This window comes from Sarcophilus harrisii, chromosome 5, assembly GCF_902635505.1.
Source record: "Sarcophilus harrisii chromosome 5, mSarHar1.11, whole genome shotgun sequence".
NCBI lineage: Eukaryota > Metazoa > Chordata > Mammalia > Dasyuromorphia > Dasyuridae > Sarcophilus > Sarcophilus harrisii.
The window spans coordinates 72,717,449-72,737,823 of record NC_045430.1 but is presented as its reverse complement, the minus strand read 5'-3'; the positions used below and the strand labels follow the sequence as shown (position 1 = coordinate 72,737,823).

The window sequence follows — 20,375 nt, the reverse complement described above, 5'->3', positions numbered from 1 at the left end:
AAAAAATAGGAAATTGAAGGGATGCCCATCAATTGGGGAATGGCTCAATAAATTGTGGTGTGTGTTTATAATAGAATATTACTGTTCTATGGGAACTGATGAGCAGGATGCTCTCAAGAAAAAAAAAAAAACCTGAAAAGTCCTCCATGAACTCAAGCAAAATGAAATGTGCTGTACACAATGTAATAGCAATGTTCTGGGATGACCAGCTGTGAATGACTTTTCTATTTTTAGTAGTACAATCATCCACGACCACTCTGAAGGACTTATGATGAAAAATCCTATCCATACCCAAAGAAAGAACTGATTGTATCTGAATGGATATTGAAGCATCTCTCTCTCTCTCTCTCTCTCTCTCTCTCTTTCTCTCTGTTTTTTCTTGAGGATTTTTATTTTCATTAGGGTGAGAGATCTATATTTTTTCACAACTTGACTTTTATAGAAATGTTTTGCATAACTTCACAAGTGGTTTCTTAAATGTGTATGGAGATAAAGAAGATAATCTAGAATTCAAAAATTCTAAAAACAAATGTGAAAAATTGTTTTGAATGTAACTGGAGAAAAACATTAAATAAATAATGCAAATAAGAAATATGATTTATTTGTTAGGATAAGGGGAAATACCTTGGATGCCAGAGGAAAATGCCCCTAGAAGAATCAGACAAAATCTTCTGTTTGCCAAACCAAGAAAAAGGGAGCAGTGAGTCAGTGAAGTAGCTATATCATCATCCCTACTACATCCTATTCCCCAGTGAAGACAGCCATGGTGTGTGTGTGTGAGAGAGAGAGAAGAGATTGCCTGACCTCCATGGATAGGCAATAGGATAAGCTGGAGAGAGTAGAGAGAAGGGATACCAGGATGGTTAAGGAGCTTGAATTCATGTCATATGAGGATTGGTTAAATGACCTTGGGCATATTTAGCCTGGAGGATGCAAGGCTCAGGGAGAACATGAACGCTGTGTTCAAAATTTCTGAAGAGCTGTCAAAAGAAGGAGAGACTAGACATATATTTTGTTTGGTTCCAGAGGGCAGACTCAGGAATAATGGCTTAGAAATTGCAAATAATCATATTTAAGTTTGGCGTTAAAAAAAATTTTTTTAACAACTAAAGCTGTCAAAAAGTAGAATAGCTTTAGGTATCCTAATAAAGTTTAGATGACCACTTGGTAATACTACAGAATTGTTTCATGTATATGTTGGACTAAGTAGCTAAGTGGTACAGCAGATAGAATGAAGTTAGGAGTTCAGATATATATATATATATATACATTCATACATACACAAACACACACACACACACACACACACACACACACACACGCAGTTCAGGAAACTAAGGCAGACAGAGGTGAAGCGCTTGCCTAGAATCACATAGTGTTTGAGACTGAATTTAAAATGAGGCTTTCCTGGCTTTAGGCCCAATGCTCTAGCTACTAAGCCATTTATCTTAATTCTGACTCACATGAAAATTGCAGTCTGTGTCCTATTTCTCACCCTACTCTGTTAATAACTGTTTTTCTCCCTCAAAGTGATTGAGTCCAGATCCTAATGTTGGAAGTGAAGAGAAAAATTTAAGAGAAGGAAGCAATCCTGCTTCTCTTGCTGTGTAAGGCCCTGGGAACCACACACACACACACAAAAAAGTCAATTCTAGAGAGTGAATGGACCCAGAGAAAGTGCTTCACTTCAACATGGGTCTCTTTAGGCCTAGTAAAAAGCCTCCTGAATAATCTGCCTATGTTTTTAGTATTGAAACAGAAAGCATTGATATTCTAGGAAAAGAATCTCCCATGTATATCACCAAATTGATTATCTTGTCTGCTATTTTTTTTATCCACTTTGAAAAGACTTTGATTGTATTTTCTTATCAATAAGAAAACTGAATTTACAGGCAGATGGTTTAACTTAGTCAGGGCTATTGAGACTCTCACCAAGATGAACACTAATGCACCCTAGATTAAATTTTCTTGTGAAGAAGGATTAGCCCCCACTGGGCTAAAATAAATGTTCTTATTCCTCATTAAAAAAAAAAAGAATCAAACCTTCTTCATCAGTAAAAGGCACCTGTCAGTTTGTTTCATTACAAAAAAGAAATGATATGGTTCAGGAACTAAGCCTTTGGCAGCTAACCATAGCTACTATTTTAAAACAATTCTTTGTTACGAATTCAGGGCCTAGAAATTCTCAGCCCAACACACATTTAGCTTTTTACTTCAGGCTTACATGTTTTTCTAGAGATAAACAACACATTTGAGAGAGTAAAGGTGTTTCTTTTTTCAATTATACAATTTGTTGGCAGGGATTTTTCAATAAGACATTGAAAAAAATGGAACCTTTGGTAGAAAAGGTAACTGTCCTACTACAAATACCACTATTTATCTCTACTTGATCTCTGCCTCTCAAGATTGCTCCTGGGAACTATGACACTTCAGTCACAATCTTGTTCATATGCTCACAACAGCATTGACTCTAAAGTTTTTCCAATTTCTAATTCAAATTTACCTTCTATTGAAGCTCTATGTCTAAGAACTGCCTTCCTGAGATAGCCTCTTTAAAATCCAAAACAGTAATAATTCATAATTTAAAACCCCAAGACCAGATTTATTTAATTGACAGTGGCAAATTATTCTGAATGTATATGGAATCTGAGGGTACAAAAAGGAGTTAGAGATTAATAAAGGAATTGCCTTAATAATATTCTTAGCCGTTTTTTTCCCTCCATTGATGAGGAACTTATTACATCCCAAGGCAGTACACATCATAGCTAGGCAGCTCCAATTGACTTCCTTTCATTGGGGCACTATCTGCTTTCCTCAAACTCCCATCAAATCAAAGGAATTACCCATCTAAGAGTTCAAATGAGCCATACTGCTACCTAGTTCAATCTACCTGTGAACAAAAATCGCTCCTACATTATATCTGACAAGGATTCCTCTAGTCTTTTACCTGAAAGCTCTGTAAGACAGAGGAACCAACTATTGTACCTCCTGAAGATGTCTATTCCACTTTGAAACAAAAGTAACTGTTGGCAGGATTTTACATCAAAATTTTCTGCATCAAACTATCCCTTGCTGCTAATTCTACCATCTAAGGACAAACAGCAAATTTAATCTATCTTATATGTGATACTTTTTAAATAGTTACAGATTTTTTATATCAAGTTTTCCTCTAAGTTTCCTTTTCTTTAGGCTAAACATTCTCAATACCTTCAAATGATTTTACAATAGCTTGTAATTACAAATTACAATAGCAATTTTAAAAAATTATTATCAGATCTATATTATTTCTACCTACTGCTTTTCCCTCTCCCAACTGAGAAAATAAGAAATACAAAACCCATTATATACACGTATAGTCAAGCAAAAAATCATGCAGTGGCTATGTCCTGCCCCGCTATCCCCCCAAAAGTTTCAGTTTTCCTCTTTAACTGGAGCTGAGTAGTATGTCTTATCATGAATCTCATGGAGCTGTGGTTGGTCTATCAATGTCCTTTATAAAATGTGTGTTCTTAATGCTGTAAAGTTACCCATGCATATAACCTGTAAATAAAAGGCTATTAAATAAAATAAAAAAATAAAATGTGTGTTCCCAACCCTCCAAGTTACTATAGGATTCCAGATATAGTCCTTTTTTTGCTATTGTTGTTGAGGCATTTCAGCCATATCTGACACTTTGTGATCCCATTTGGGATTTTCTCAGATAGTAGAGTGGTTTGCCATTTCCTTCTTTTTATACCCGAGTAACTGAGAGAAACAGGATTATTTGACTTGACCAGGGTCATTCAGTATCTAAGACCAGGTTTGAAGTCATGAAGATGATTCTTTCTGACTCCAAGCCCAGTGCTCATTTCATTATACCACCTAGCTGCCCAGATATAGTTTTACCAGGACATTATCTTCTTTGTAGTCTTGAATATTATGCTTCTCTTAATAAGACACTGTGCTAAGTATACAATAAAAAAGTTCTTTGTTCTATCCTGGTAGAAATTCAACACTTACATAATTATAAATATATATATATATATACATATATAAATATATATGTAATATGTATATCATACATCTATAATATATAATTTTGTATAAATATATTACATATTTATTATGTGTTAAATATATATAGACATATATGTCTATACACACATATGTGTATATACACCTTCGTGTGTATATGTATAATTCGAGGAAGGAAAAAGTAATAACAACTAAGGAATAGTTAGCTGAAATTCCCAGATATTTTTCAGGTAAATCACTCTCAAGCTTTTCTGTATCCTGACTCTCCTCCGAGATGCTAGATATTCTGATAAAAGATTATTTTTTGCCTTCATCCAAGGCACTGATTAAAATGTTAAGTTTGGAAAATCTGCCAGTGTCTAGTAGATATTCTAGTCTAGAATCAAGCGCTCTTATGCATTACACTGGGAGGTCTTAAACACCAAGTGACCTCAATTGTTACCAACTACTCTACTTCTTTTCAACAAACTATGTATCTACCTAATTAATCTTTTTATCACCTATTTCTTTCTCACTAGACCAATTCTTTCTACTTCTCCCACAAAGAGAGCATGAGGAAATGCATGAAATGTTTTGTTAAAATCTGCGTATGTTATATATGCAGAATTTCCCTGAATGACCATAGTCTTATTACCCTGCCCTCCCAAAAAAAGTAAATAAGGTTAACCTAATATGATCTGTTCTTGATGAAGCCACATTGACTCTTGAATTTTTCCTTTTATAGGGTTCCTAATGATTCCTTTAAGAATTTTCCAGGAATCAGTAAAGCTTAATGATCTATAGTGTAAAGATTGTACTCTTCCTATTTCTGAAGATCAGGAAAACATTTGTTCTTCTATAGTCTTTAAGAATCTCCCATTTTCCATGATCTTTCTAAAGATTGTTGACAGGCTCTCAAGAATTAAATCAACCAATTCTTAACAGTCACTTAGTCTGATTTCCTTGGAGTTATGAAGGGAGTATTCTCTTACTAACTCTTCATTTCTCTTGGGTTTAGTTAGTTTTTCCTTTATAGCCCAAAGATTTTTCTTATTATTATAGAACAGAACTGAAGTTTTGAAATGAATAGAATTGTATAGTTCTTTTTTCTACGTTGTCAGTTATCACCATTTCACGACATATCCCTACTAGGATATGACTATTTTATCCAATATAGCTAACAACAAGCCTCTTTCTGTTGTTTTTAGAATTCTATCTTCAGCTCAGCAATAAGCTTCTAGCTTATTAATCCAGATATTATTTTTCAAAAGGACAGTCATTTGCTTTTGATGATTGAATCCATTCTGTGATATTTGAACTTGAAATGTCTTTTTAAAATCTAAGTTAGATAATGTTTCCTATTTTTCTATATTATTCTCTTTAGATAGCTCCCTCATTTTTTCATTAGAAATACTTCCCTTTATGTATCTTCAGAATTTCATTCTTGAGAGCTAATCCTCCCGGGCAGACTTTTGTAAATTTTGGGTCATGGAATCCTACAAAAGATCCAGTTTCAGCCTAAGATATAATCAGATTATGGATAAATTCCTTCTATCATAAATTTTAAGACTGAGGAACCATCTTAAAATTCTTAGGGCCATCTCATCCAATCACTGCACTTTTATACAGTAACTAGTTTTTAGTCACTGATGAGAATAGGTCCAGAAGAGCATATTCTTTCATTTTTTCCTCTACCTTTTGGAGGATGAAATTATCATTGGAACAAGAGAAGAAATTTATAGCTTCTCAGATTTGGGAAAGAGGAAAAAGAGAGGAAAGAAAGGAGGAAGGATTAGAGAGTAAGAGAGAGAGAGAAGAGAAGAGGAGAAAAGGAGGAGAGAGAGAGAAAGAAGGAAAGAGAAAGAGAATGGGAAGGGGATGGAGAGAGGGAGAAAAGAGGAAGAGGAGGGAGAACAGGGAGAAGGAAAGGCAGAGACAGGGTGGGGAGGGAATATTCCAGCAGAAGTTTGAATAATTGAAGTCATTCATTACTAGTACATTATGCCTATTCTCAACTTGAGATTTGTTCCCTAAACTCCTTCTGAGGGTCTGTAGTGCTAATGACAATTTGCTTTTATTTCTCCCTTCTCTAATCTTCACCTCAAAACTCACCTTGGTTTCCAGATTTTCTCATATGCCCATATTTTATTAACATACTGCACCAGCCTTTCCTCCTAAATTCTTTCCCTTTTGCATGATTTATAAATTAAAACGCTAGGCAAATAAGTTTTTTTTTTTAAATCAGATCTTGATAGATATATTTCATCCCTGGTCAACAGCTTGCCTACTATTCCTCTGTTAGGCAAATGTTCCTCTGGAACCACATAAAACAATTCTATCTTTAATTCATCTTTCACATGACAGCCTTTCATATATCTAAATACTATATGCTTAATACCACCTTTAGGTCTTAACTCTAGTATTCCCTGAACAGTTCCTCATATGTCAGAGTTTTAAGGCCCCTAGCCATTCCGGACTGTCTTCTTTGGAAACTCTCCAGGTTGTCACCAGCCCTTCAAAAATGCTACTGACATTTAATTATATTTAAATATAGTTACAGAAATTTAATTATTCAGCTCTGTTGCATCTCATCCTTCCTTTATGATTATGTGTAATTTTGTGTGAAATCTTAAGGGGAAGTAAATACGAAGAGAGAAGACTCTTCAAAAAAATTTTTATTAGGAATTATGGACATTATACATTATGATTAAGGCTAGTAGAGCCTTAAATATCTCAATGCATCTGGGAGTTTTATGTTCTTGGGTTTAAGAAAAGTTTCCAAGAGGGAAGGTGCTACCTAAAACTGCTGTTTCAAGCCTTGAATGGCATTTGTCTTCCATTTTATGTCTAATTATACTAGAATCAATATAAGTACAGGGAACCATGGCCACTGAAAATAACAATTTCTATTTTTTTCTTCTTGTCCTCAAGTCACATGCTAGCTATGAGCCCTTGTAATACATGTGTTGGAATTAGGATATCTAAATCATGAACATGAAATCTAGTTTTTGGAATACTAGAAATGGTGCTTTAAATATCCCTATGCTTGCTCAGTCATCAATATCACAAGTTGGTTACCAGAAGATAAGTTTCCTTACATACTTTCACATCCAACTCTCACCGACACTAGGAAGCCTCACTAGGAGTAATAACAAAAATAATTAACATATGGTTTGATAATGAGGAGCTAATAGAGAAAAAGTAGACATGTCCCAAGACATTCAGAAAGGCTTAAACTTAGGAGTGAAATAAAAGTCAGGGCTTAAAACAACAGATCTATTTAGCATCTTCCTTCTATTCAAGACTATCTTAGAGGTCAATAGCATGATGTTTTATTAAAATTTTAAAATCCCAAGTGTCTTCAAGGCAAAATTCAGTTCAACAAGCATTTATTTATTAATAATCTATTATATACAAAAGCATACTATTATGTATATAGGCAGCCAGATGGTTCGGTGGATAGAATGCTGGGCTTAGAATCAGGAACACTGGAGTTCAAATCAGACATTTATTAGCTGTGGGATCCTAAGCAAGTCACTTAATCTCTGTTTAGCTTAGAGACAACTAGGTCACGAAAAGTCAGGTATGACTGAACAACAACAATGTACAAATGGTCGCAATGAGTGTTAGATAAATTTTGTCAACCCATATAGTATATATATATATTTATTACTTAAAAAGCATTTTCACATCCTTATTTGATACATAAACACCATGATAATGGGAGACCAAGTATTATCATTCCCATTTTACAGATAACTTGGGCAAACTAAGTGACTGACCCAAAACTACACAGCTTAGTGAGAGGTAGGCACTGTTACTCCATATTCACCCATCCTTTCTAACCATCTGCAGCACCCAAGGAATTTACATAATAATACTAATGCCTGTGGGTCTAGACTAGTGTGCTCTGATCCAAGGAATGGGAGCTTTGAACAATTATCGTAAAGGATTTTCTCCTCTTCTCCTAAAGGTAAAAGAAAGTGGTAATCTCCCCAAGTAAAAAATGATCAGTGTTCTGGGGGAAGAAAGGCAGCTTTCTGCAATGTAGCCAAGAGAGAAAAGGATGTAAAAGCAGTTACTTTTCAGCACCTGCCCTTCTGTTATGGGCTGACTTTGAACTCGGAGAGAGAATTCTAAGTTCCTAATAGAAGAGACCATAGTTAGCCTGTATTGCTAAGAACTACCATGGGAATATTCCTACCTTTGTTTGCACCTTTGATTTGATTTGACTTTGGCTCACTCACTAAGCCTATATGTCATTCTTTATTTCTTTTTCAAGTCTATTCATTTTCTAGATTGACCATAGATTTCAAAAAGAAACTATTTCCTCTACAATATCACTCTTGTGTTTGTGTATGTGTGTGTTTGGAGAGATTAAAGAAAGCAACAAAATAAGAGGCTATGGTCAACCATCTCTCTCTCTCTCTCTCTCTCTGTATGTGTCTGTTTGTCTGTCTGTCTGTCTCTATCTGTCTGTCTCTCACACACAGACATTCTCTTTCTAATCACGGGGATTTTCTTTTTCACCACATAGGAATTCAAGATTAATCAGAGATCTTTAAAGAAATGTATTAGTATAGTTCCCTTAAAGCAGGAAAAACATTCAGTCTAATTATTCGACAAAAGAAAGAACTAGGTACCTCAACCAGCAAAACTCTGATGAGAGGACATGTAGTAAGTTCTCTTCCAAAGTAGGTTAAAGAACTCCAACCTCCCCATCATAGGAGATGGGGGACCAAGAGAAAAAGGAATATAATTGTGAAGACCGCATTAGCTCCCTTGATATCTTAGAATCAGTCAGAGTCAGGATAAGCAAAAGTCCTTGGTCTTTATTCTTGGTCTTTAGGGGTAAAAGTGAATTGAATGGATGCAGAATCTCCACGACCTCTCCTCTTCATCTCCCGCCCAAAAGTGACCCTGGCTAGTCTTACTACACCCCCTAGTCCCTCCTACAAGTCTCTGTATACACCAATTATCGAGCCAGCACAGAATAGTGAGAAGGGTCATTTTCCAAACATATACTTATAGAGTATGGTCCAATCGGTAATTAGCCTTAAGTGCTCAGTTGTCTGATCTCAAGTGTATCGACTCAAGAGTTTCAGCCCTTTACATATAATACCTACTATGTGCCAGGAATTGTGCTAAATGTTCTACAAATATTATCTCATTTGTGGGGACATAGGGTTGGGGAATCACATCCATGGCAATGCCTGAAGGGAAGAACTGAGAAAAAACAAATCTATCCACATGAGGGTGAGGACCAGGATCAGGGAGTAATTAAAGAACCCCAACATCCTACAAAAGATAAATGATTGCAAAAAACTATACCTATCTACATATTTTAGAATCAATGATCCCATCAAGTTAAAATGCAGGAACTCAGGTGAGCCTCCATTAATAACAAATTACCCTTACATAACCTTTATTCTAGTAGGAATTTTGTTATTGAAATTGTTTTTCATTTGGAAATAAATAGTTATATGTTCAAATATATGTTCATTTTCCTCTCTACCCCCTATAACTATCTTTCTCTTCTTCCTTTCTTCCCTTGTTATCTCCCTCTCTTTTTATTTTTTTTGCAGAGGTTGAGAAGCATCCTGGAATTTTTGAATTGTGGTATATATTAATTTAAAGATTATCCATTTTTAAAGGAAGGAGAAATTTCCATCCTGAACTTCACTTGTGAAGAGGAAACCGTACCATTTATCCTGTTGAAAACTCTTCAAATCTCATATACTTTAAGCCATTTAGGAAATCTGATGCTTCTATAAGACATCTGGCCCACAAGATAGATTAGGATACTTTCAGGAAACCCCATTCCACATGAATCACCCAGAGTGGAAAATAAAGGAGTCTGCCATTTGTAATGTACGGCTCCCCTTTTCTGTTACATTTCATTGCAGTAAAACCTGCTTAGTGGATTTAGGTCACATGTTACAGCCTGAAACTTGTGAGTGCATTTACTCTTTGATTTAGGTCCAATTTCAGGTTCTAATTCACCTTGGGTAATTTTTCTTTTCCACTCCACATTATACAAATCCTTAGTCTTAGCTTTTCTCTCCGTTGCTAACATCTCTATCAGAACCAGCTTTATTAGAGATGTGAGAAGTAGACCTGGATATACTGCACTTGAAAGATGATATATGTTTATGCATTTTCCCTTAAATCTCAGTCTGATTACAGGGATGGCCATTATTGCTGCCTTTGCATAGGAGGGGTGATATTCCCTGGCTAAATATGAAAACATAGGTCCTGATTTTTTTTTTTCCATATTCACAGCATCCACAGAATATGCTCCTTATTTCCACTTCTCATTCTTGTAAATGGACAGAGGTGCTGTGCTCTGTGTTAACAATCCCCCTTTTAATGATCTGAGGAAGGCGGGGAGCAAAGTGCTTACAAGCCAGAGAGAACCACACAGATACAGCAAAACCTTATTATAGATCCTATCAATCTTAGGATTTGAAATTACTATAAAATCGCCTTCACCTCCTCCTGAACCCAAAAAGATTAATGATATAGTACCGAGGAGAACCTATTTGCTACAGGAAGGTCATAATTAATTCCAAAGTGGTTTATCATGGATGGATGGTAACATATCACAGATAGCTTAGGGAATATACTTTTAGAATTTCAACATACATACATACCCATTACTGAGACATCATATTCTATCACCAGCGTCGCTTCCTGCCCACACTGTTTGAGAATACTCATTGCTTCAGCGTGTGTGTTACCAGCAAGCCTGATTCCATCCACACTCAGCAGCCTGTCACCAGCTTTGATTGTGCCTTCTCTAAAGGGGGATTAAAATAAGTCTTTATTAATTTAACCTAATAGGGTTGGGCATTGATTCACTTACTTAAAGCTGTTGCCTCACGTACTTTCTGCCGTCAATTCCATTTGCATTTATTTTAAAGCATCAATTCTGACACTAAGAATGTTAAGCAAGGTGAAATTACTATTATTTAAAGTTTTAAAAAGAGGAGAATAATAACTATTCATTATCAAATAGCCCAGTTACTCATAGATAACAACTTGGGACACCCCAAGAATATTTTCCCCTTTTAGCTTCACTGCCTAGCATCTGGAAATGATTTATGGTAAGTCAGAGAAATAACCACTAACCTACCTACCCAGGGGAAGTGAGCAGAAAAGGTTGTATATTTGATTTCTTTGACTTCTAGTGAATCTAAGTAGGATAAAGAGAGCTGCTTAAAAATTTCCCTGAGCTGCAAATTTCTCTACTGTTTAATAGTGCCATTTGGCAATCGTGAAATTAATTCAGCCTTATATAGCTGAGGGAAGAGGGACAAACATTCTTATCCTAATTTAATTGTTCCATTTTTGCCAATATTAGGGAAAGACCCTTCAATAATATTACTAAAAATAGCACCTAGGTTAGCATCTTCAATGTCAGACTCCATCCCAAGTGACAGAATAAATAAGATATGAGGATCTGGTAAGTAGATGAATTTCTAGAGAAAATGGCAAATATAAAAATCTATGAAGAATGAAAAAGGGGTCTTCATAATTTCCATTTGATGATTTTCACCTTCCGTTCTTGGCATTTGATTTTTCACTTTTAAAACTTTAGAAGATTAGATTTGAGGTCCTTAATCTAATATCTCCCAGGATATACATAACTTAAATGTCCTTTTGTGTCCAACCCAACTTGGAACAGCAAAAATGAAAGTATTATCATTTTCTCCAGAAAAAGACACAGACACAGATACAGACACGCAGACAGACACACACGTACACACACTCTTCAAAAAGGAAAAAGCAAAGGGAAAACAGACAAATCTTTACTCAGATGTGACTTTGTCAAAAGTGAACATTTCTCAGAATAAGATAGAAATCAGCAAATAAAAATCTTCCTATTTTGGTCTTCCCTGATTCATTTTTTTAAAAATGTCACTTCAAATCCATTCTGGGGTAGAAAGTTTTTTCATATAACTGTTAATCACCAAACTTTTTTTATATTGATTCCATAATATCCTTCAGAATGACTTATTCAAAGTTATTGATAACAGTTTGTTGATCTGGGTGGCAACAAACAGAAACAAACATTCATTGCTTAAAATGAAAGCAAATTATCGTAATTTAAATATTTTGATTATCTCCAAGGCTTATTATGAGAAGTATATCTTTTTGAACATAGAAAAGAGCAAGAGCATTCTATATTATCTAAAAAAAAAACATTTCTACTTCATATACTTCTAATGTAGTCTTACAAACAAACATGCAATTTAAAAATTGCAAATTTGTTTATCTTAAATCTTGTAAGAAATTTAACAATCTCAATGCCAAATGATCTACCTCATTCTCTCTATCTATCTATCCAGAAAGCTACAGAAAAAGATGAATTTTACCTGTCAGCAGGCCCTCCAGGTCGAACACATGTTATTACAACAGGACGAGATTTATTTCTGTCATCGTGTGCTCCACCTAAGAAAGAAAAAGAAAAAAATGGTAAAAATTTTTTTTCTCTTTTGTGGCTTTTAAAGTTCCTTTCCAACATGCAAGCTGAAAAGTGGAAGTATTTATTTGAGGAGATAAACATTTTGGAAGCTGTTTAAAAAAAAAAAACTCCATAAATATGATGTTTATAAAACTAGAGCTATACTGTCAAACCTTACTGTTGTATTAGTTTGGTTTTAAAAGATTTGTTTTCCTTCTCCCTCTTTTTTTATTCTTATACCTCTCTGAGTGAGGTAGGGTCATATTAGGAAGTAAAATGATTATTTGGGGGAAATTGCTAGAAAAATTGTAAAACAGTCTGGCAGAAATTAGGTATAGAGCAATACCTCACCCCACAAACCCAAATAAACTCTCAATAGATACATGACTTATACATAAAGGGAGGGGGACATTACTAAAAACATTAGAGAAGCAAGAAAGAAATTACCTTTTAGATCTATGGATACAAAATGAGTTCATATAGTTCAAACAATAGATGGAAAGAATCATAGAGAACAAAATGGATAATTTTGATAAAACAATATTAGAAAGTTTTTTACAAGTAAAAATGTAGCAAAAAATAGAAAATGTTTTTTCAATGAGAGATTCAGAAGAACTTTTATATACGTATGATAAGAAACATTGAAGAAACACCCATGTACACATAATTAATTCAATTTTATAAGAACAAAAGCCATTTTCAAATAGTTATATAGTCGAATGAAATAGTTTTCCAAGGAAAAAATTCCATGCTAATCTCTAATGAGAAATGCAAAGTAACTCAGAGATTCTACCTCATACCACAGAGACTAACAAAATTGACAAAAATGGAAAATAACAAATGTTAGAGGAATTATAGGAAAACAGGCACACTAGTGAATTATTAGTGGAGCTGTGAATTTTCCTAGCAATTCTGGAAATCATTTTGTAACTATTTCCCCTTTGGACCCTGCAATACCATTAAGAGAAACCTATATCTCAAAAAGATCAAAGAAAGAAGAAAAAGATCCATATGCATAAAAATACATTTTGGAAATCTTATTATAGTGGCAAAGAACTGGAAACTATGGATGCCCATCTATCAGAGAACAGTTGAACAAATAATTGCATATGAATGTAATGGAGCATTATTGCACCCTATGTGTTGCTGAAATGGTTGATTTCACAGAAACCTGTGAAGACCTACATAAACTGATATAGAATGATGAATTAGAACTAGGGAAATAGTTTATACAAAAATGAGATTATTATAAAAAAAAGCCAAGCCTTTAAAAGATTTGATCAATGCACAGGCTAATCACAATTCCAAAAGACCAGTGATGAATTATAATGCCCAATCTCTATAGAGTAGTGAGAAGCTGAAGATGACAAATAAGACATGCTTTTTTAGATACAGACAATGTGGTAATTTGTTTTCCTTGAACATACATATACATGTGTGTGTGTGTTACAAGGGATTTATTTTTCTTTCTTTCTCCCCCCAGTGGAGAAGGGAAAAGTGGATAGTGTAGGAGGGACAAAGACGGAGAAGGAGGAAGGGAAGGAGAGAAATCATTGAGGAATCTTTTATTTAAAAAAAAATAGAAAGAAAAAATGCAAATGAGGGAAGACAAGAAAGTCTAGAAAGTCCAATCAAGCAGGACATCTTTCAAATCTAATTCATCATATTTTTTTGAGAAAAGCAAACTATATACAATAACAGTCTTGAGTTTCATGTACAATCATCTTTTATAAATAATAAATAAAAATAAAATGATGTTCATTTTATTTAGTGTTATTTTTATAATAAAATATATTTTTTATAATTTAATGATATAAAAAAGATATCAATAACATTTAAACAAATAAAGAATAAAAATTTAAAAACACTAAGAAAATAAATTATATTATATCATATAAAATAATGAAATTAATACTTAAAAAAATATTTTCCCAAGATTGCCAGTTAGAAGGCAATTTAGAAGATATCAAGTAAAGCCTCCTATATGATGTGAAAATTCCACAATATGCTTGAGAAATAGTTGTACAACTTTAGCTTAAATACAATCAGCAATGAGAAGCCAATTACTTTGTTTCCTGCTTAAGGTCACTAAACAAATAAATGCTAAAGCTGATATTAAAAATCAGGTTTCTTGATTTCTAAGCCAGGGATTTTCTTCTAAAACATATTGTCTCACAGGTGTTAGAGTTTACACCAAAATCTACACCTAGAATTATAAAGATTAAATAAATATTCGTTATTTTGTTTATTTTTTTTAATTCATAAAGCATTTGCTACTTTTAGTGAAAATGCATCATTTATATTGGCTATCTTGTTCATCTTCATTTTGCAAAAGGATCAATGACATCACAGAGTGATGTGGAAATGGATTTAAGTGAGGGAGAGCTACATGAAATCATCATCTTAATGATATAGGGAAACTTGAATTGTGACTGCAGAAATCAATTTAGAAATTGGGGAAAATTTTTATTCTGCTAAGTCAGCCTTGCTTTAGGTGTCCAAAGGTCTACGCTGAATTTCTTTTATTTAATATCTAAATGAAAGCAGATATGGCACAGGGGATGATGAGCTGGCCATGGATGCGAAAAGACCTTCATTCGAGTCTTCCGATATACAGTGGCTAGAGAACAATGGAAATACCACCTAAAAGATGTTCTCTCTAGATGAAAGTGCAAATCCAGATTTGCCCCTCCCCCCAAATTAGATTTTCTAAAATAACTTAATGTAAAATTTTGTTCTAATGATAGCAATAGTAATATAGATTCAATCTTTAAGGTAGAAATCACTACCACCAAATATAAAACACTTTGAGTTAGAAATTATTCTAAAGGGTCAGCTAAATGGTACAGTGATAAGAGTAGTACCAGCCATTAAGCAAGGAGGACCTGAGTTCAAATTTGAACCCAGACACTTAACACTTCCTAGCTGTGTGACCCTAGGGGTAAGTCACTAATCCCAATTGGCTCAGCAAAAAAAGAAAAGAAAAGAAAAGAAAAAGAAAGGAAGGAAGGAAGGAAGGAAGGAAGGAAGGAAGGAAGGAAGGAAGGAAGGAAGGAAGGAAGGAAGGAAGAAAGAAAGGAAGAAAGAAAGAAAGAAAGAAAGAAAGAAAGAAAGAAAGAAAGAAAGAAAGAAAGAAAGAAAGAAACAAAGAAAGAAACAAAGAAACAAAGAAAGAAATTATACTAAAGTGGTACAATTGCTTATTGTTACATATGCTTCTTGGCCAAATTGAATCAGCTTGAAATCTTTAGTACTATAAATATCCTTGGGAAGCTATAATGAGAATGGCCAAAATTTAAATCTAAATACATTCACTTGAAATCTTATCCATTAGAAGATCTAAAATTAATCTTCAATTAGTTTATAGAAAATTGCAATAATAAAAATTAATCTGAAGAGGAATAAAATTATGTAAAATGGTTTAATCTCTAGGATATTAATCTAACTTGGAGCCATAGTAAGACTATTAAACATAGATCTTATCTCTTAGGGAAAAAAAAGGTGGACCATGGCTGGATGGTCACAAGCAACAGGGGATGCAGGGATGAAGAGAGAGAATTAGCATCTGCTATGGGCCAGGCACTGTGCTAAATACTTTACAAATATTATCTCATTTGGACCTTAGGTGCTGCTATTCTCCTTAATTTATAGTTGAGGAAACTGGGACAAACAGAAATTTAAGTCATTTAAATTGTTCCAACTCTTTATGACTCCATTTTGGAGTTTTCTTGGTAGATACACTGGAGTGATTGGCCATTTCTTTCTTCAGCTCATTTTACAGATGAGGAACTCAGACAAACAGGGTGAATTGACTTGCCCAGCTGGTGAGAATCTGAGGCTAGATCTGAATTCATGTTTTCCTCACTCCAGATCCAGCTCTTTATCCACTATATTCCCAGATGGTACATGGAAATCATGGTCCAGAAGAGCAATTGATGTCTATCAAGGTTTGTTATTGTTGTTTGAGTTATTTAAGTTTCACCAACTTTTCATGATCCCATTTTAGAGTTTTCTTATCAAAGGTATTAGAGTGATTTACCATTTCCTTTTCCAGTTCATTTTATAGAAGAGAAAACTGAGGCAAAAAAGGTTAAGTGACTTGTCCAGGGTCACACAACTAGGATATGTCTGAGGCCTGATTTGAACTTAGGAAGATGAGTCTTCCTAATTCTAGACCCAGTAGTCTATTCACTCCTTAGCTGCTCCCTTTATTAAAGTAGAGAGAGATGAAACTCAACAGATGATATGACATAAGGCATTATGAACATTATGAATGAATTTTTCTTAATGGAATATCAATACAATAATGTCATGATTAGAGAAGCCAATGAAATCACAGGGGTGAATTAAAAAAAATTATCATAGTACTTTGCTACTGTCTAATTCTTATTGAAGGAATTATTCAGTTTCCAAATACAGATCAGTCTAAACTTGGATTTGATACTTTTGCACACTGAAGTCTTTAAAAAAAAAAAACCAGAATTTTATTGATTTCTTTTACTTTTAAAGAAAAAAAGAGGGCACAAAATCTCCAAGGTTACTAACCAACTGGATGCATCAATTGCATCTTGATGGTCAATTGCAAATCCATTGCCTCTAATTTATTAGATCAGTTGATCATTCACTTTCCCTAATAATGACATACCTCGTATTACGAAGCCAAAAGTGTTCCCTTCTTTATGTAAAGTAACCTCTGCCGTTCGGAATACAACACCAGATCCTTGTACAGCTGGAAAGAAAAAAAAAAAGTAAATGTGGAATTGGGAATTTTAAAGTGTAGCATGAAGCAAAATAACTATGGTTATATATACATATATTGTATTTAACATATACTTTAATATATTTAACATGTATTGGGCTACCTGCCATCTGGGGAAGGAGGTGGGGGAAGGAGGGTAAAAGTTGGAACAGAAGGTTTTGCAAGGGTCAATGCTGAAAAATTACCCATGCATATATCTTGTAAATAAAAAAGCTATAATAAAAATACTATTAAAAATAAAGTATAGCATGAAATACTCCATAACCTAATTTCTTTTTTTTATATCCTAATTTCAAACAAACATTTGAGTAATTAAAAAAATCAAATGCACACAAATGAGGCAGTAGTATATAATGAATGTGACTCTGGATTCAATGTCTGGAAATATAGGTTCTTATATCAGATTCTGACAATAATCTGCTTTGGGAATCTAGCAAAATAAATTATTTTTACTTTCTTGCTTTATGTAATCAGCAGGATGATATTTAGAGTCTCTAAAATTCTTTTCAGATCTAATAACAAAAATGTTGAAATTACAAACAAACACCTTTGTGAAGGGGGGGGGGGGGGGAGGAGGGAATCACATTCTCCTGAATGTTATATGTTAAGTTGGAAGTAAAATGACAGCTCTTTTCTTTTGATATAATTCCATTGGCAGAGGGAGAATAATTGGGAATCTTGGCTTTTAAAAAATGATACCAAAGATCTTTTGCAAATATAAATAGCAAATTGGTTTTTTCTTAAAAATATGCCAAACTGTTGGTTTATGAGCAGAACAAAATTTCTGAGCTCCAGAACAAATTATTTTGGGGTATAATTTGTCCAGTTGGCAGAGAATGTCAGAATTCCATTGGCATCGCTTGATTAGACTGTAGCACAAAGATGTTTTGACACGATATGTTTTCTGCCTAAATTGACATTGCTATTAAATAAAGAAGGAACTATAGAGATAAAATTGGCAGGTGAAAAAATAATTGGGGCAAGAAAACCAAAATGATTAAGCTGTGATTAATTTGATGAAATATCAGCACACTTATTCTATCTTCATGTCTCTTGGTGTTATTGTTTAAAACAATGAAATAGTTTATGGAACACAGGCAGAAATAGTTTATGGAACAAGGCAGAGGACTCTGTATCAGTTCTGATAGATTTGCACACATATATATTTTTTTGATAGAAAAAATAGAGAAATGTGTATTTTCTACAGTGAAAATGTGTATTAATGTTTCCAGAATCTAATAGCTTTAATACATAAAACTGTCAACATGAAATTAGGGAATATTGCCAAATGATATTAATAATTATTTATAGGAATAACAAGTAGTTATAATTAAGCATTAATGACAAAAACTTTTAAATGTCAAATTTAAATTCAATTCACCCAAATTCAAAACACCCAAAGGAATGAGCATGGTTTTGAAAGGTCACATAATTCAATTTGCAAAACTTGTGTCCTATCTGGTCATATAGCCTAAAATGCAACAACAACAAAATAAGTACTTGAATTAAAAGCAACATAACATAAATGAACAGCTTAGCAAATGTTTTTAGTACCTCATTGATTTAATTAAATGGTCTGTTCCTGCCACAACACAAATTTCATTTTGTTCCAATCAGCTGGAAACTGTAGGTATGAGTAGCTGTGAATGTGGGAATATGGTTTTAATTAAAAGAAAAGAAAGATATGTTCTCTCATTTGTATGACACACCAGGGTCCTTGATGAAATTAGTCAAGAATGTTTTGACCTTTCCATTCCTTAAATTTAAATCACTAAATCAACTTTCAATTAATTACCTGTAGCTAACCTGGAACCCAATTTAATCTTAGACTAGTTTTTTTCTGCCAGCCCATCTCTACTCTAAGAATGATAACTTATTTTAATATTAGTTTAAGTAAATATGGATTAGGAAGATTAGAATCAAAATCTCACACGTCATTCCTAGACCACATGTAAATGCTTTGGAACTTTCCCATTTTCTTAGATTATTCATATCATTGTGCAAGTAATCAAGGGTTAACTTAATTTTAGTTTAATTCATGAATCTTTAAAAAAACTTGCACGGCCTTTCTGGATGGTTGTACATTTACACTTAGTATGCATGAAATGAAAATCATTGCATAATTACTTTATTTACATATATATCTGAGTACACCAAGATAGTTAAGTGGTTTGCCTAAAGAATCAAAATTAGCCAGTAGAAGGTTGCTAAGGTTGGAATATAATCTTTGGTAATTTAGGAAACATAATCAGAGTCAAAGCCCACTAACCTGTGATTTTTTATTTTTTCATTATGATTATGACATCTGCTGTCAATCAATCAAAAAATATTTATTAAGCACTTACTATATGTTAGACAATGTGCTTGTTATGAATATAAAGAAAGACAAAATCAGTTCCTGCCTTTAAAGGGTTTATGTTCCAGTGGGAGAGGACACAAAATAATCAAGTATATAAAAGATACAGACACAGACACACAGACATGATGGAATGTTATCATGGAGGAGAATGCCCTAGTAGACAGGAAGACTGAGAAAATTTTACATTAATTGTTTTGAAAAATTATAATTTTTTGAAAATGGTCAAGACAACCAACTATGTTACATAAAAAGTTAGAGACATAGTTTCTGAATAATTAATCATTTTATTAATCATGCCAGAGATAATTAATAAAAGGAGTTGTGACAATCTTACATGCTCCAAACCCCTTGATGGAACCCTTTCAATGCTTATATGCCCTTTGAAGAGAGGATGTTCTTTTTTTTTTTTTTTTTTTTTTTTGCCCTTTATGAATTTTTTTTTTTATTTAATAGCCTTTTATTTACAGGATATATACATGGGTAACTTTACAGGATTAACAATTGCCAAACTGAAGAGAGGATGTTCTTGAGGGTAACAATCAACTCTATTGGTTAACAATTAATGAGAAGAATGAATATTATTATGAGAGTTGTTTCTAATGAGGAGCTAGGAGATTCTTGACCACTCAGTGTTGGCCAAAGAGGCTTAACTATACCCATATCACCCCTTCCAGGATAATCTAGAAAAACAGGAGAATCCACTTTTCCCAGATCTGTCTGAATAAAACACAATAGGGTAGAAATTATCAATTTACCTAAACCAAAATGTCTTTTACCTTTTGAGAAGATCTGAGTTT

At 33.7% G+C, this 20,375-nt stretch overlaps 1 protein-coding gene across 6 annotated transcripts in view; it reads right to left on the bottom strand.

The window, feature by feature from the left end:
* The window catches only part of GRIP1 (glutamate receptor interacting protein 1), a 773,529-nt gene that overhangs the window by 168,165 nt on the left and 584,989 nt on the right, over positions 1 to 20,375 (bottom strand). For all 6 annotated transcript variants that reach the window (XM_031938371.1, XM_031938365.1, XM_031938368.1 and 3 more), the window contains exons 5-7: positions 17,106 to 17,189; positions 12,372 to 12,447; positions 10,647 to 10,792 (exon numbers count right to left, since the gene is read on the bottom strand). In XM_031938371.1, coding sequence (XP_031794231.1) covers positions 10,647 to 10,792; positions 12,372 to 12,447; positions 17,106 to 17,189 — 306 coding nt within the window. The remainder of the gene's footprint in view (positions 1 to 10,646; positions 10,793 to 12,371; positions 12,448 to 17,105; positions 17,190 to 20,375) is intronic.